Source organism: Moschus berezovskii, chromosome 16 (genome assembly GCF_049115385.1).
Source record: "Moschus berezovskii isolate FMDL1 chromosome 16, NW_MosBer_1.0, whole genome shotgun sequence".
Classification (NCBI taxonomy): domain Eukaryota; kingdom Metazoa; phylum Chordata; class Mammalia; order Artiodactyla; family Moschidae; genus Moschus; species Moschus berezovskii.
This window is the reverse complement of record NC_142475.1, coordinates 26,679,898-26,698,768: the sequence shown is the minus strand read 5'-3', so window position 1 is coordinate 26,698,768 and position 18,871 is coordinate 26,679,898. Positions and strand designations below refer to the sequence as shown.

Here is an 18,871-nt window from a genome sequence, read left to right as displayed (position 1 = left end):
CTATGCAGGTGGCCAGGAAAATTCATGGGATAGGAAAGATGTCCTATGAATGCTACACAAGGTTGCTTTCCACGAATTTCTTTTCTTGAAATCACATTTTGGCTAGCTCAGCAGGAGATTCCTTAAAAGTAGAAATCACCTGAGTAGAAGGCTCGATCAGAAAAATTATGTGCCAGGTACTGGGACAGACATCCTGTTCTTTCTCCATAAAGGTAGGTAAGATCATTTTAACTCAGTGAGAAGATCTCCATTATACATTAATTCCCAACTTCCCATTTGAGCTACCTACCTCCCTACCTTTGAGCAGATCTGGACCCGACATATGAAAGTGATGCACAACCAGAGAATCAAGCCCAATATACATTTGTGAATCAATTAATACTCTTTCTAAGGCCATCTATTTCTGCTTCACTGACTATGCCAAAGCCTTTGACTCTGTGGATCACAATAAACTGTGGAACATTCTGAAAGAAATGGGAATACCAGACCACCTGACCTGCCTCTTGAGAAACCTGTATGCAGGTCAGGAAGCAACAGTCAGAACTGGACATGGAACAACAGACTGGTTCCAAATAGGAAAAGGAGTGCGTCAAGGTTGTATATTGTCACCCTGCTTATTTAACTTATATGCAGAGTACATCATGAGGAACGCTGGGCTGGAAGAAGCACGAGCTGGAATCAAGATTGCTGGGAGAAATATCAATAACATTAGATATGCAGATGAAACCATCCTTATGGCAGAAAGTGAAGAGGAACTCAAAAGCCTCTTGATGAAAGTGAAAGAGGAGAGTGAAAAGGTTGGCTTGAAGCTCAACACTCAGAAAACAAAGATCATGGCATCTGGTCCCATCACTTCATGGCAAATAGATGGAAAAACAGTGGAAACAGTGGCTGACTTTATTTTTGGGGGCTCCAAAATCACTGCGGATGCTGATTGCAGCCATGATATTAAAAGATGCTTACTCCTTGGAAGGAAAGTTAAGACCAACCTAGATAGCATATTAAAAAGCAGAGACATTACTTTGCCAACCAAGGTCCGTCTAGTCAAGGCTATGGTTTTTCCCGTGGTCATGTATGGATGTGAGAGTTGGACTGTGAAGAAAGCTGATCGCCGAAGAATTGATGCTTTTGAACTATGGTGCTGGAGAAGACTCTTGAGAGTCCCTTGGACTGCAAGGAGATCCAACCAGTCCATTCTAAAGGAGATCAATCCTGGGTGTTCATTGGAACTTTGAACCACCTCATGCGACGAGCTGACTCACTGGAAAAGACTCTGATGCTGGGAAGGACTGGGGGCGGGAGGAGAAGGGGACGACAGAAAATGAGATGGCTGGATGGCATCATCGACTTGATGGACATGAGTTTGAGGGAACTCCGGGATTTGGTGATGGACAGGAAGGCCTGGCGTGCTGTGATTCATGGGGTCGCAAAGAGTCGCACAGGACTGAGCAACTGAACTGAACTGAAGACCAATATAATCTGTAATTACTGATGTCCAGACAAGGCAGAGTATATGACAAAGGGATGAGGAGTCTCCCGAAATGCCACTTTAAATTTCCCTGTAATTATCTAACCCATTAAGAAATAGTAACAGTTCAGAGAGGTAATTTAAAAGTCTATTAAGCAGAGGTTATATGTGTCTTTAGCGTGGCGAGCAATTTGTTGACGGCAGCCCTGATGCTGCTGTGCAATGCCCTTCGGTGCTGACCTCAGAGCCCAAATCCTGGTCACATAAGGCTGCAAGGAGCAGTCCTCACTGGAAAATTGCAGTCGGAAAAGCATCAAGCTCCAGGACCAAATCCCCATCTGGAAATACCAGTTCTTAAATTAAGACATTAATTGAGCACAACTACTATTTTTCACAGAAATAATTAAAGGAAGTATTCATTCTTTTATTGAAAAATCATGAAAAATACCTCCAACTAAAACTCGGACTGGGAAGTCTGTCTGATCAAAGAACCGTCCACTGATTGTTAGCAAGGTGCTGCCTTGAGTGCTTCCTTGTGAAGGTGAAATCCTAGTGATCTCTGGGATGGGGAGGGGAAAGACAAGAAATAAAATGTCATGAATATTCCACATAAACGTAAACGTTTGTCTTTTACAAATTTTCCAAATTACCTAGCCATAGCAAATAACATAGCGAAGGCACTGGATTACCAAAGGAATGAAGCAGGTGTTTCATTCTTTTGTCTCTGATGCAGTCTTGCAAACAGGACAATAAACATGGCTTTCACATACACCTACATCTCCCGGGGACCAAGGGTTAGTGGTAACTGGTACCAAACAGACATTGGTAATGGAAGGATCCAGAGAACAAGGAAAACCTGGGCTAAGCATAGATGTTTGCTTCCAAAAGAAAACAGGAAAGCAAGAGAACAGCCTCTTTTCTATGCTCTTTAAAGATGAAATCTTTCTTATACTTACTGACCAACATCTTGTATTTTTCTCACATACTAATACATCAACTATGATTGGAATGTTTGCAGCTTTGTATATGAGTCTTAGGTATACTGGTAAAATAGACCAGTAATGATACATGGTACATTCTTTTTAAAATTTACTTAGTTCATTCTATCAAAGTTCTATGTATTTTTCCATAGGAGTATCACATTAAATAAAATGGACTTCTGTAGCCTAGACAGTAAAGAATATGCCTGCAATGCAGGAGACCTGGGTTCCATCCCTGAGTCAGGAAGACCCTTTGGAGAAGGGAATAGCAACACACTCTGGTATTCTTGCATGGAGAATGCCATAGACAGAGGAGCCTGGCGAGCTACAGTCGAGGGGGTCGCAAAGAGTCAGACACGACTAACACTTTCACATTAAGTTTCACAGTAAGTTTCCAGAAAAAACCAGGATAGATCACATTTGATTGATTCCAAGATGCACATTTTTTCCATTTTTGAACATCTTTCACGTCAGAATCACCCCAGGCCTGGCACTGAGATCTCTTTAAACGGAAATAAATTATGATCTCCTTGAGGGATCTTTTGGACCACGCTGAGAGCATAAATCTCCGAGAGTGCTGGTTTGTGGGTTTAAATTGACAGCAGAGATTTTTTTTTTCCTTCCTGATCAACATCTCAAGTTGAGATGAATAAGTTTCCCTGCTGTCTCTCTTAGTGAGATAAGTTTATTTCTCAATCAACCTGACACCAGAAATGCAGTTTTTGGCTACAGATCCTGGCTTTTTGTAGATCCTGGCTTAATGTCAGGGATTCCTAGTATACTCCTTATGTTGGGTGTTTTTTCATTCTTAGAACTACATAAAATAATATAGTACACTTTACAATCATTGTTGTATTTGATGTGATGAAATAAAGTATATGTGCTTCTCTTCCCCTGCCTTTCCCTCAAACAGAAAGGTCACATACCTGCATATGTTTGAAACATTGAAATTTTATTGAGAGAAGAAACAAAATATGCCATTTTTTCTGGTAAACTCCTGTTTAAAAAAAAAAAAGTAAAAATTCTTGCTTTAAAAATGACCTTTATTTTAGGAAATTTTCTTTTACTTCAGTGATAGAAATCATATCAAAATTTACAAAGGACCAAGAAAGAACTTTTGAAGAAAATAAAGATGTTCTATAGCCTGGTTTATTAAATCCACAAATACTCCAAACACATTTGCCAGCATTCACTGAACTGCACATTTAAAATATGCACCTTTTATTATATATAAATTATAGTTCAGTAAAGTAAGAATTTGTATTAACATAAAAAATAAACACACGGGAGGACTGCCCTTCATAAAAGCTGGGCTCTATGGATGACCATCTGGGGCTTTCTGTGCTCTTATAACCCATTTAGTGATAGAGTAACTAACATCATTGAACTCTTATCAGGTATACTAAAATTTTTAATTTTTTAAGCTTCTAATTACTATGCTATTTAATTCTTATATCAATCCCATGAGATAGGTAATACTCAGAGAAATTGTTTCTTAGTCAAGATTAGTGATTTCCCTGGCAATCCAGTGGTTAAGACTCTGCCCTTCCAATGCAGGGGGCATGGGTTCGATCCCTGGACAGGGAACCAAAATTCCACATGCCATGCAGCATGGCCAAAAAAAAAAAAAAAATTAGTTGACTGTTTTCTTAGTCAAGATCACAAAGACAGTAGCAGAAATGAAATTTGAACCAGGCAGTTTGAGTCCGGAGCCCTGGATACTACACAGTTCTCCTCTCTAGCCACTAACTTCCATGAGATACAAAGGATGAGTGCAAATTCACAACAGTCCACCACAGTTAAGTCACGCTTAACAAACACAGAGCTTATTCATGTTTTTGATAGATACATACTTGGACTTCCATAGCCTAAAGGGCTAGGAATGGAAAGAACATGACCCTAAAACTGAATGCTTTCTCTTAATTACCTCAATTAAATTCATAATTAGAAAAGTTAAGATATTCTAATGTTATCTAAGACTCCAAACTCATTCATCATAATTATAGCACAATGAACTAGAATCTGTAAGGATAATGGAAACCTTGTGATAGAGACCAATAGCCAACTCCCTATGAATTTAACACAGGCATTATACTGTGCATTTGCAAAGCTAAAGAGTCCCTGAAAATATGCTATGCAAAATTAGTTATTTAAGAAGTTTCACACTGGACTTTAAATGTTTATATTATAAGCCTTTCAGTTGATTTCTCAAAGATCTAAAATGAAGCCAGTTCCAACATGTCTGTGGTCAGATCCTGTCTCTGAAAAATTAACTCTGCTTTTTAAGCTGGTGGGAAAATTGCCTCCTGAAATAAAATGTGAATGCAATTTATTTGGTATGACACTGAGGTGATTTTCACTAATTCATTGATAATAACTAGGCATTTCTCAATTAAGAGAGTCTCATCTAAACCTTATCAGTTTGGAACAGCTGTTGTTTGAACTTAGGGTAATAGAAGAGGGAAGGTTGCCCATTAAAAGAAATACAGAATGCATACAACATTGTAAACCAACTATACTTCAACAAATTTTCTTTTTAAAAGTAATACAAAATAGATGTCACATGGTTCATCTGATATTCAGGAATGCTCCAGAAATTTGTAAAATATGGATTTTATTAATTATAAAATGACAACATTTTAAAAATGCCATGTAATCTTAAAACTAGATTTTTAAGTAGTAAATATCATGTTTTTAACAATCACCTTAAATTCTTAAGACTGTTTTATATAGAAATACAATTTCTTAAACTCTGAGACACTAATACAAAAGGAAATCCATCGGCTTAAAAAAGGAAACGATTGTAAGTCAAGATCATAGAATTAACAATTTTATGCAATATTTTTGTCTATATATATACAAATTTTCTAATTTGGGGAGTATGTTAATGCTGCATATTGACTTATGTATACCTATCAATCACAATCAAGCTCAATCACTCAAACCTATTTTTGGATAATTATTTCTCTGAGAGACATATGATGAATTTGGCAATTAGCACCTCTCATTCAGACTTGTATCTAAGAATTCACTTTTCTCACCTGAGGAAGAATGACATTGAGAGCATAAAGGAACCATATCTAGTTCACAAAATCATTTAAAACTCGATATCATTGCTTCTAATACGTTTTGCTAATATTTCAATAAAATCCTATTGTCTGATCTTATCAGGTTAAGTAGGCCATGTCCTTACAGAAAATCACAGTTAAGTCATGGGACTAAGTCACTGTCCCAGGTAAATCATAAAGGTAAATCTTAGCACTGTTTACATATCACCCACTCTGACTTTATCTTGAATTATAAAATTCTTCAAGATTTTAGTGCAGTATATATTACTCCATAATAAAGTGTCTGGTGGTTAGGACTTGGCACTTTAAGTAATTCCCTGATGGTGATCCAGTGGTTAGGACTTGACACTTTCACTGCTGGAGCCTGGGTTCAATCCCTGGTTGGGGAACTAAGATTCCACAAGCCACAAGTCATGGTCAAAAAATAATAATAATAAAAACTTTTAAAAAAGAAAAAATACAGTCCCTGGGCTTTGGGAATCACAATTTTTTAAAAAGTGTGCTTCAATTTCTTCAGCTGAAAAATGGTACTAATAGTACACATTCCATAAGGTTGTTTTGATACTCATTAATGGCTTAAAATAGGGCAGGTACACAGTAAGTCTCAAATTTAAGTATTATGGTTATTATTAATATAAATAATTTTTAAATAACTAATTTTTAAAAAAAAATGTCCAGCCCAGGTTTATAACTTGGCAATAAACCTACTGGCTTTAGCTGCCTAGAACTAGCTCATCTCTAAATACAGTGACAATGGATTTAGTTTCACCAACCCAACTGCATTTCCATACATGCAGGGACCAAATCTCATCCTTCTCATACAGCCTGTAAACAATGAACAGGAATAACACCTACTTTGATTATAATATTGCCACTCTTTCCAAACTTCTAATCACTGAGTCTCTCTTCAGAGACAAAAAAAATCACAAATTTTCGTCATCGGTCTACTACAACTATATTAGTATTGGATGGCTAAATGATGTGACTTATTTGGATTTCAATCAACCAGTTCACTTTCCAAATGGGAGATGCTATGACATTTTGGGAAGAGCAATTTAGGTTTGGCACATCATGGTCCTGCCCATAAAAGGCCAGCAGCATGCTCCAGTGACTGGGAGGGCCAACAAATGCCCCACACACACCCTTGCAAATGCTCCAGGAGTGGGGTGATCCCCCCATGGTAGAGAATCCTGGGTCAGGGCGTTAAACAGTGATGAGATGTGGTTCTGTGACTGAGACCCTCTGTCGGCCATGGCAAAGCACTGGGATGAAAGGCTTAGGTCCTGGAGTCAGACTGCATGGGTTCACATTCTAGCTCTGTTTCCTACCAGCTGAATATTCCTAGGCAAATCATTTAATGTTCCTAAGTATCGCTTTTCCAGTGTACAATATGGGATAAATGAAAACATGCAATTTATAGGTTCTCTGGGAGTATTAAGCTAGATAATATATGTAAAGTGCTTACTGCCATGCCTGTCACTAAAGGTTCTTTTGATTTCTATGAGACTTGCAACATGTGTTGAGATTTGCATATTCTCATATTTCTATAAGTATGTGATGGTCTTTCTGACTGAAATTAGGATATCTGGAAATAAGTTCTAGTTTTACTGCTGCTGCTGCTGCTAAGTCACTTCAGTAGAAATCATAAATATAAGTTATTAATATTGGTATTAGAATGAAGGATTAAAAGCTGTAACTACCATCTTTCACAATTCTGTCTTAATACTTTAAGAGAAAGTCATTATTAGGTAATATTAACCATGAAGCTTTATTTATTCTTACATTCAAAAGGTAATATTAACCATGAAGCCTTATTTATTCTTACATTCAAAAAAATTTAGTGATCAAAACAATTTTATAAACAAGAAGGGCTACAAAACATAAAATAACCCTTTTTCATACCACAATCAAAATTTTTTTATTTATTGTTTTAAGTAACGCTAGATTTCCTAGCAACTGAAAGGCCATGTCTGAGACACAAATTACTAGTGAACAGGAGTTACAGACTCCTTAAATGTTAATTTGGGTAAAGTGATTAATTTTTTTGAAAGTAATTAAGTTTTTAATCTAGGGATATATAGCACAAAGTAAATATACACTTTTATTTTATTTTCCCAGTTGACTCAATTATGAAAATTATTATTTACAAAATGATCTACCTTCCATAATCACTATCCAAGATGAAGCTGACATTGTGATGACCTGGAATTAATTAAAATACACAATCAATTAAATTCCCAATCACAGGAGAATAATAACTATATATTATAAAGCTGATTTAAAAGCAAAGAAAATTAACACCATAATTATGCAACCATATACTAATCCTCAAAGAAATGAAAACAAAATATCTTAAAGAAACACCTCCTACTTTAAGATATACAAATAAAATGTCTCAAGGTTGTAACCAGGAAAACCTCACAAAGTATAATAATGAATGAAGAATAAAAGAACATATATGTAATCATACTGCCCTCAATTTTCTTTCATTCATTTAACAGCTATTTAATTGGGTCAGTGACAGGTTGAGAGGTGCAGGGTGAACACAAGGTCAAACAGAGGATATAGTCAGTCAAAAGCAACGACACAGAGAACTAAAAACTGTGAGAAAGCTATCAAGGAAAAGGAGAACGAACTTTGAGAATGTAAAGCTGGGGATCAGGCTTTTTCGAAGACATGACATTTTATTTGAAACTTTCAGGACTGGAAACTTGCAAAGGCTGTGAGGCAGAAGGAATGTGTATATGTGTGTGCGTGTGTGTGTATATGTGTGTGTGCACGTGTGTTAGTCGCTCAGTCGTGTCCGCAGACTGTAGCCCAGTAGGCTCCTCTGTTCATGGGATTTTCCAGGCAAGAATACTAGAGTGGGTTGCCATTCTCTTCTCCAGGGGATCTTCCCAACCCAGGGATTGAACCTGGATCTCCTGCGTTTCAGGTGATTCTTTACCATCTGAGCCACCAGAGAAGCCCGAGGCAGAAGGAATAAAGTTCATTAACTAATATGTTTATGATTCTGAAGTATATAGAGCAAGGAGTAAAAATCAGAGTAAAATTAAAGCTACAGGTAAACAGCTAAATAAGTAATGGAAACATTTAAATGACAGAAGAAATGAAAAAAAGACACTTGAAGACACTTCAGTGTAAATCTTAGAAAAGGGTAATTCACACATGCTTACGTGATGCTGAAAAAAAGCCAAGGTAAACAGGGAGTGCTAATTTTTAAAAAAGGGATGAGGCTGCAGGAGAGGTCTAAGAGAATACCAAACACGGAAATACAGTCAGGCATTTCTGAGAATTATGATAAATGATGGTCAACACTTACCAATGTAAGTTCCACTCATCTTACAAACCATAGAACCCATGTCTCCATTTGGGTGATCTAGTTTTAGACCATACCTAATAAAATATGCATTTTAATTTCAAAGTTTACATTGACATGGAAGGTTTAAAATATGGTGTTTCCCTCAAAAAATCTTACGAATTTCAGAACATGTATCAGGACAGAAACTGTTGCTACAACAATGATTTTTGTAAAATAAAAATATTTCCCAATCTTAGCTGAAGTTATTTGAATAAATATTTCCCAGTCTTAGCTGAAGCTATTTGAATAAATATTTCCCAGTCTTTGTTGAAGTTATTTAAAAATTAAATATTTTGTCATTAATTTGGTCATCCCCATTGATATTCCTTTTAAAGAATTTAAAACATTACCAAGTGAAACAATTATTTGATAAAAGTATTTCTCAAAACACTTTTCTCAAAATAATTTAAACAACAGTTCATATCATAATACACTGGAGATAGTGGAGATCAAGTTACATCTAACTATATCAATGACTGATAAATTACTATATCAAATATTATAATTAATACTGTGTTATAAAGCATTTGGTTATGCAATATTGCTAGAAATTACTATTTAAATCTAGTATGTTTATATCTACTATTTATTTTTATCAAGAAAATTATTTTAATTACTTACAAATTATCAGATTGTGATATGAGAAGTTCACAGGGCATTCCTCCAATATAAACTCTGTATAAATATTTTATTGGAAAAGATCAAGTTGTGTTTAATATATTGTTTCAAAACGCTCTCCTCCCACCAAGCTTACTGCCACCTCATTTTTTTTTCTCCCAATCACTTAATAGTATCCATCATTCATTCAACAAATATCTACTGACCACTTAATATGTTACAGTTTTTGCTCTAGATGCTGGAACATATCAGTGAGCCAAGATCTCTGCCTTTATAGGACTGACAATCTAACTGGGGAAGAATGACAATTAACATGATAATCATAACATATTCGGTGTGTTATAAAGTGATTAATACTATAAGGATAGCAAATGTAAATAATGGGGACTCTTCCATCTGAAGTTCAATTAATTCCAATACAAAATATAATTTTGTAGTTAAGTTTCATATGAATTAAACAAGGTTCACATCTCACAAAGTAATTGGGATGAAAAGAATGTCTAATAGGATCAGTGCCAATGAAATGAGAACAAGAAGCTGAGAAGGATTAGAAGCCAAGAGGAAAATCTGCCTTCACATTTCTTTCCCCAGCTGACTAGATTGACCTATTACTTTAAGGCTGATAGAACCCAGTGATACTGGAGGCTTGTAGGTAACTGACAGCTATCACATTCTTTGCACACGAGACTAAATCCCCAGCTTCTGGGACAGCAAATCCAGATAAAATAAGGCCAGATACAAGCCTGAATTATAAAAAATAGCATATCTTCTAGCAGAGAACTTTGAACTTTTTAACATACTTTTCATACAAATTCTTTCATTTGATCATTATATTAGGGTATAAAGAAAGTAAACTGAATTACTATACCTATTACAGAAATGTATGAGTTCATATTCTCTTTCTAACCTTTTGCTTCACTGCAAATAAATAACAAACTTAGCAGCGAGCATTTACAGCATTACTACATTAAATCCTGGCAACTTATGCATTAGTACTTACACATTAGTAACTAGTATCCTTCCATTTTACAGATGAAGAAACTGAGCCAGGGAGGATAAGTAGCTTGCCCAAGCCTGCAGCCAGGAAAGGGTAGAGCAGGAATTCAAACCTAGAAAGCTCTGCTCCAGTGTACATTCTTAACCATACCCTGTAATTCCTACAGTGGTGTGGGTTTGCCTCTCTATGGTAATATTACCCTATTTGCCCTTAAATACATACACTTAATTTTTTTCCTCACTCTATCTTTTAGACCAAAAGCTCCTTTAGTAGACACTAGGTCCTTGAGTCATTTGCATGTCCTCTGTCATTTGTACCTGGTCTGAATGTGGAGATCTGGCCAAACTGACAAAGCTTGTGAGAAGCAGAAGCAGCTTGGGTGCTTGGTCTCCTGACTTCCTGTCAAGACTCAGCCCATTCACTGCTCCTACTTACAAAATTCAGGCATAGCAGAGTACCTTGAGGGCTCCAGTGTCACAATGAATGTGATAGAAATGAGATAAAAGCAGTTCTAAAACCTTTGCCTATAAATCAATGTGTGATTTTTTTTCTACATTTATATATATTAATAGTATCTCAGGGTTACCAGAGTATAGGGGCTGGGCAGCCTGCTTTGAGGTCTCTTCTTACTGTGATTCTGTGATTTCATGAAATAATTTCTATCCATTCCTTTGTATTAAAGAGAAGTAAATTTCAACTACAGAGGAGGAAAAAAGGAATCACTTGAAAGTTAAACTTTCTATTTCCTGGCATCATTAGGGAAAGGATGACTTAGAAAATCTGCTTTTAGAATTGAGATATAAAACATTCATACTACTCAACTATACAGAAATAGACAAAATACTTATACTAAACAGTCCATATAAACTGTTAAATATTTGTTTATTTTAGTCGTCCTTTTATCTTATATAAGGAATCAACAAAAATATTTCTAAAATAATATATTCATGCAAATGTGATTTAATTGAGAGCTCTGCCCCATAGAATGCCAGACAAATCATCTTTATTTCATTTAGCAAAACCTTTCAAATTGCATGCTTTATAAAATTATATATACATATGTACATATATGTGTGCTGAATATTAATTTATCGATTTACCCGTCTTATACATGTATTCAATAAGCATGAAATATCTTGGAAACTATGATTTGATTCTGTGTGAATTTTTTTCTATATTTATATATAGTATCTCAGGGTTACCAGAATGTAGAGGCTGGGCAGCCTGACCTCTGAAGTCTTGTCTGACTGTGATTCTGTGATCTCAAGGAATAATTTCTATCCATTCCCTTGTATTAAAGAGAAGTAAATTTCAACTACAGAGGAAATGAGCAGGACTTCCGGTCTTTTAAGGCAGGATCAAGATAACCCCACCAAAGTTGCAGGAAGTTGTATAACTCTAGCGACATTGCTATTTCCTGCCCAAAGTGTGGACAATACTTTTGGTAACCAGCAATGTTACCATCTGGTACACAGTTAGAACATGGAGGAATTAGGATTCAAATCCTAGCCTGTTAATACATTATTGACTTTTTCCAGTTTCAGCTTTCCCCCATACACCATGTGCAGTAGAAAAAGTGCCAAAATGCCTGTTGGAAAACTTGGGTTCTCCTCCTGACATTTACTAAGCCTGACATTTACTAAGCCTCCAGGCTTCAGAGGTTTCGTTTTTTTTTTCCTTTAATATGTGCAAAATGAGGCAGCTCGATAAAGTAATAAAGTTCTCCAGTAATGAAGTTCTGCGATTTCAGCTCAGTTACTATTAGACTTCTTCCATGTACCTCCTATTAATAAAGTCCATCATAGAAAAATAAGCAGTTTTGTCAGACCAAAAGAGAAAAGTATATTGGTAATGGTTTCCCCTTTTTTTAACTTTTTATTTTGTATTGGAATATAGCCAATTAACAATGATGGCCATTGTTTCTAGTTCAATGAACTATGCAACAGTCTATTTTTCCTGGCATAATATGGCTGAAAAATACTGGGAATCTCATCACATTGTAGTGGTTTTTAATATCATTGGACCCATTATTCATGGGATAGCACATCTCATCTATGAGTTGAGAATCAAGAATATTTTTGTTTCCACATCAAAAACTTACCTCAAAATCCTCACATTTTTCCCATTTGAGCTTAGTGCCGTATTACTTCCATAGACATCAGTGAAGATTCTGCCTCGGATTGTTATTAGTGTACCTGAAAGTAAACAGAGAAAAAACTCAGTGCAAGATCATCTATCTACATATCCATACATTTAATTTTAAAACCTTACAGATTTTCCCAATAAAACCAGCATTCAGACACTCATATCTTGTGTTCACTATATCATTTAGAACTGCTCTGAAAGTTCTAATAAAAAAAAACCATAAATAAATATGTATAGTATTAAAGAGGTATCTATAAGTATTTATAGCTTAAAAGGTGTTTTGTGGAAGATAGGATGAATTAATAAATATTGCTTGGGTAATGGGTAATTTATTTGAGAAAATGTAAATAAGATCCCTACTTTATACCAAAAAATGAAGTAAATTCTAGGTGAAACAAAAATTAAATATAAATAATAAAACCACAAAAACTCTTGAAAAATAAGCAAAAATTTATGTAGTAAATTTATGTAGTATTTATATAGTCAGGATAGTGGGATCCTGACTATAAAATGAAGGGAGCATAAAATGAAGGGAGAAATAACAAAGGTTAATATCTATAGATTTAATAATAAAAATTAAGTGATGATAGAAACATCATTAATAGATTTAAAAAGCAAATAATAAATTAAAAAATATTTCCCATCAATATGACATACATATGACATACAGTCTTAAAATACAAATAATTCTTGTAACTTAATATGTAAATAAATGACTAGCCTTAAATTACCAAAGAGATGAATTGGTAATTGATGAAAAGAATAAGTAAAAATCTTTAATAAATACAAAATTAATTACATAAATCAAAGAAGTGGAAAAATTCAGAAAAAAACCTACAATACTTTTCACATAAATTCTTTTTATAAAAAAAGGAAAAGGAGAAAAGCCCTTCTGCTTCCCAGTACCCAATGTCCACTGAGCTTGGAGGAGGTGAAGCCAGGGTCAGCCCCCTAGGGGCTGGTGTAGGAGTAGATTTTTCACATAAATTCTTGAAAAAACAGAGTACCTAGAATTGTCAAGTTTTAAAAAGGACATTCTCACATATTCCTGTTGGGATTACAAACTGATACAACTATAGTTATTATAAAAAACACTAGAAATAAATTAACATTCAATATAGGGAAAGTTTACTATAATAGATTCAGATGCAGCTATTAAAAAGCATTAAACAATCTTTATTTTATAATCAGAAAATGCTATTTATAAATTTTTAGGTATTATATATTTTACATACTAAAAATTAATTACTATGAACCAAAAAAGATATTTCAGTTGTTATATAACAGACCTGGAGTTCCAGATAAAGGTGTGATGCTCCTTATTGTTGGGGTTCTGAAACTTTTTGCCTGCAAAATAATACTGTTGATAAGCAATCTTATCTGTATTTTGTTCCTAGTTTTATGAAATATCTCTGCTTCTTTCATTATTTTATATTTGAAGAGCAGCCATAATACAAGTATGAAAATATTCTTTTTTCTATATAAGAAATAGAGTTTAGAATATTACTCTGATTATTCAAAATTTCTTTCCCTGTCCCTAAAAATCATCTTTCATTTCAAAGTGTTTCTTTTTGAGGTTTTAAAATTCAATCAGCCTTCTGTCATCAGTGTAAGCCAAACCACAGTAATAAAGCTGTCAAGTAAAGACTTTTAAGAGTTTGGTGGAATAAAATTAAAGAAAGCCTACATGGGTTTTCACCCTTTATGGGTTACCCTCATAAAGAAAAAATAGCAAAGCGTTTTTCAAAAACATAGAAGCAAAACTTGGGAAGAGTTCATCAAATTAAGTTAGTAACTAAGCTTATGATAACTCTATACAGAGTTACACAAAAAATACTTAGACCACCACCTGACACATTAGTAAAATCAACATTTTATTAATCATTGGCTATTATTATTCAATCAAGTAAACATATGCCAACTTCGTTTGAAAAGAAAAAATGAGAAATAATTACCACAAAAGGGAAATATACTATAATTGAAAAACAAAATTAATTCTAAAGAGGTAAAAAGCAGAACTGATGGAGAGATAAAGATTCCTCAATGACTGGGATACATGCAGATCAAAATCCACACCTAGAAACAAATAATACAGGAGAAAGCAAGCTAGAAATAGATCAAGAAGAGTCCATCTGTAGAAAGAAAAGGGTGCTTCAGAAAATGGAAGAGGACAGGAACACGGGCAGGATTTAAAGGAATAACTGAAGTTTTTGGAGGAGGAATAGTGCTGGTGGAGAAAAGGATGACTTCTGCATGGATACAAATATTATACAAGCAAAAAAACTTAGCACGAAGTAGACTCTCAGTGAAAGGCAGCTGTCCCCCTCCCCACTCCTTCTCATTCAGGAACAACCTAAAGATGCTCAGGTACTTGAAGTAAAAGGACAGATTTTTTTTTTAAGACTGCCAATAAGAGATAAATTTTGAAATTTGAGGCTAAGGATGACTTTGGACTCATTCTTTCACACTTTAGAAATGCTTAATGGAGAATCAATGTCAAAGTAGTAAGAGGTAAAACACCCAGTCAAAATACTACTTTTTAAATTTTTTTATTTTGGGCAAAATACCACTTTTAGAGGTAGAATAATAGAGAAGCTAGAGGAACTGCCAAATTGTGTGCAAATCAATCTATGTCAAAGTGACTCACATAAATTATATCTGTGGCAAAAAAAATAATAGAAGGATGCATACTGAACAACAGATTAGTTACTATTATATTTTGAGGAGACAAATCAGAAACAGATTTTCAATATACCACCAGAAAAGAATCGGTGAAGATGGCAGATAAAATTATTTCACAGAAAAGAGAAAAAGAAGGTAGAAGATTCTGAAAATTAAGAATTAACCTGAACTACAACAGCAGTCAAGGATAAGGATAATCATGATAAATGAAATATCATGAAAATGATAAAATTAGAAAAAAGTATAAGAATTCAGTTCAGTTCAGTAGCTCAGTCGTGTCCGACTCTCCGCGACCCCATGAATCACAGCACGCCAGGCCTCCCTGTCCATCACCAACTCCCGGAGTTCACTCAAACTCATGTCCACAGAGTCGGTGATGCCATCCAGCCATCTCATTCTCAGTCGTCCCCTTCTCCTCCAGCCCCCAAAACTTCCCAGCATCAGAGTCTTTTCCAGTGAGTCAACTCGTCGCATGAGGTGGCCAGAGTATTGCAGTTTCAGCTTTAGCATCAGTCCTTCCAATGAACACCGAGGATCGATCTCCCTTAGAATGGACTGGTTGGATCTCCTTGCGGTACAAGGGACTCTCAAGAGTCTTCTCCAACACCACAGTTCAAAAGCATCAATTCTTCAGCAATCAGCTTTCTTCACAGTCCAACTCTCACATCCATACATGACCACGGGAAAAACCATAGCCTTGACTAGACGGACCTTTGTTGGCAAAGTAATGTCTCTGCTTTTTAATATGCTATCTAGGTTGGTCTTAACTTTCCTTCCAAGGAGCAAGCGTCTTTTAATTTCATGGCTGCAATCAGCATCTGCAGTGATTTTGGAGCCCAAAAAAATAAAGTCTGACACTGTTTCCACTGTTTTTCCATCTATTTGCCATGAAGTGATGGGACCAGATGCCATGATCTTTGTTTTCTGAATGTTGAGCTTCAAGCCAACCTTTTCACTCTCCTCTTTCACTTTCATCAACAGGCTTTTGAGTTCCTCTTCACTTTCTGCCATAAGGGTAGTGTCATCTGCATATCTGAGATTATTGATATTCCTCCCAGCAATCTTGATTCCAGCTTGTGCTTCTTCCAGCCCAGTGTTCCTCATGATGTACTCTGCATATCAGTTAAATAAGCAATGTGACAATATACAGCCTTGACGCACTCCCTTTCCTATTTGGAACCAGTCTGACACCCTCTTCCAACAACACAAGAGAAGACTCTACACATGGACATCACCAGATGGTCAACAACGAAATCAGATTGATTATATTCTTTGCAGCCAAAGATGGAGAAGATGTACACAGTTAGCAAAAACAAGACCAGGAACTGACTGTGGCTCAGATCATGAATTCCTTATTGCCAAATTCAGACTTAAATTGAAGAAAGTAGGGAAAACCACTAGACCATTCAGGTATGACCTAAATCAAATCCCTTATGATTATACAGTGAAAGTGAGGAATAGATTTAAGGGACTAGATCTGATATATAGAGTGACTGATGAACTCTGGACGGAGGTTCGTGACATTGTACAGGAGACAGGGACCAAGACCATCCCCATGGAAAAGAAATGCAAAAAAGCAAAATGGCTGTCTGAGGAGGCCTTACAAATAGCTGTGAAAAGAAGAGAATTGAAAAGCAAAGGAGAAAAGGAAAGATATAAGCATCTGAATGCAGAGTTCCAAAGAATAGTAAGGAGAGATAAGAAAGCCTTCCTCAGTGATCAATGCAAAGAAATAGAGGAAAACAACAGAATAGGAAAAACAAGAGATCTCTTCAAGAAAATTAGAGATTCCAAGGGAACATTTCATGCAAAGATGGGCTCGATAAAGGACAGAAATGGTATGGACCTAACAGAAGCAGAAGATATTAAGAAGAGGTGGCAAGAATACACAGAACTGTACAAAAAAGATCTTCATGACCAAGATAGTCACGATAACGTGATCACTGACCTAGAGCCAGACATCTTGGAATGTGAAGTCAAGTGGGCCTTAGAGAGCATCACTAGGAACAAAAATAGTGGTGGTGATGGAATTCCAACTGAGCTATTTCAAATCTTGAAAGATGATGCTGTGAAAGTGCTGCACACAATATGCCAGCAAATTTGGAAAACTCAGCAGTGGCCACAGGACTGGAAAAGGTCAGTCTTCATTCCAATCCCAAAGAAAGGGAATGCCAAAGAATGCTCAAACTACCGCACAATTGCACTCATCTCACACGCTAGTAAAGTCATGCTCAAAATTCTCCAAGCCAGGCTTCAGCAATATGTGAACCGTGAACTCCCAGATGTTCAAGCAGGTTTTAGAAAAGGCAGAGGCACCAGTGATCAAATTGCCAACATCCGCTGGATCACGGAGAGAGCAAGAGAGTTCCAGAAAAACATCTATTTCTGCTTCATTGACTATGCCAAAGCCTTTGACTGTATGAGAATTAGATCCTACAAATGTGTAATAGTGTAAAGGGTTTTAAAAAACTCAGTAAAAGTGTGCAAATGTTACTGGTCCTCAGTAAGAACAAAAAGTAAGAGTGAGCACTTCAGTTCAGTTCAATCACTCAGTTGTGTTCGACTCTCTGTGACCCCATGGACTGCAGCACACCGGACTTCCCTGGCCATCACCAACTCCCAGGTTTACTCAAACTCATGTCCATTGAATGGGTGATGCCATCCAACCAATTCATCCTCTGTCGTTCCCTTCTTCTGCCTTCAATCTTTTCCAGTATCAGGGTCTTCCTAAATGAGTCACTTCTTCGCATCAGATGGCCAAAGTATTGGAGCTTCAGCTTCAGTATTGGTCCTTCCAATGAATATTCAGGACTGATTTCTTTTAGGATGTACTGGTGGATCTCCATGCTGTGCAAGGGACTCTCAAGAGTCATCTCTAACACCACAGTTCAAAAGCATCAATTCTTTGGTGTTCAGCTTTCTTCACAGTCCAACTTTCACATCCATACATGACTACTGGAAAAACCATAGCTTTGACTAGACAGACCTTCGTTGGCAAAGTAATGTCTCTGCTTTTTAATATGCTGTCTAGGTTGGTCATAACTTTTCTTCCAAGGAGCAAGTATTTTTTAATTTCATGGCTGCAGTCCCCATCTGCAGTATTTTGGAGACCAAAAAAATAAAGTCTCTCACTGTTTCCACTGTTTCCCCATCTATTTGCCATGAAGTGATGGGACCAGAGGGCATGATCTTAGTTTTAAGCCAACTTTTTTTTGTTGTTGAGTTTTAAGCCAACTTTTTCACTCCTCTTTCACTTTCATCAAGAGGCTCCTTCACTTCAGTTCAGTTCAGTCGCTCAGTCGTGTCTGACTCTTTGCGACCCCGTGAATCACAGTGCACCAGGCCTCCCTGTCCATCACCAAATCCCGGAGTTCACTCAAACTCACGTTCATCGAGTCAGTGATGCCATCCAGCCATCTCATTCTCTGTTGTCCCCTTCTCCTCCTGTCCCCAATCCCTCCCAGCATCAGAGTCTTTTCCAGTGAGTCAACTCTTTGCATGAGGTGGCCAAAGTATTGGAGTTTCAGTTTTAGCATCAGCCCTTCCAATGAA

General features: G+C 36.2%; 1 protein-coding gene across 1 annotated transcript in view; it reads right to left on the bottom strand.

Moving 5' to 3' along the window:
• The window catches only part of PKHD1L1 (PKHD1 like 1), a 178,908-nt gene that overhangs the window by 142,218 nt on the left and 17,819 nt on the right, over positions 1-18,871 (bottom strand). The window contains exons 5-11 of the mRNA XM_055432089.2: positions 13,927-13,984; positions 12,594-12,687; positions 9,499-9,552; positions 8,839-8,912; positions 7,676-7,718; positions 3,375-3,445; positions 1,917-2,027 (exon numbers count right to left, since the gene is read on the bottom strand). Coding sequence (XP_055288064.2) covers positions 1,917-2,027; positions 3,375-3,445; positions 7,676-7,718; positions 8,839-8,912; positions 9,499-9,552; positions 12,594-12,687; positions 13,927-13,984 — 505 coding nt within the window. The remainder of the gene's footprint in view (positions 1-1,916; positions 2,028-3,374; positions 3,446-7,675; positions 7,719-8,838; positions 8,913-9,498; positions 9,553-12,593; positions 12,688-13,926; positions 13,985-18,871) is intronic.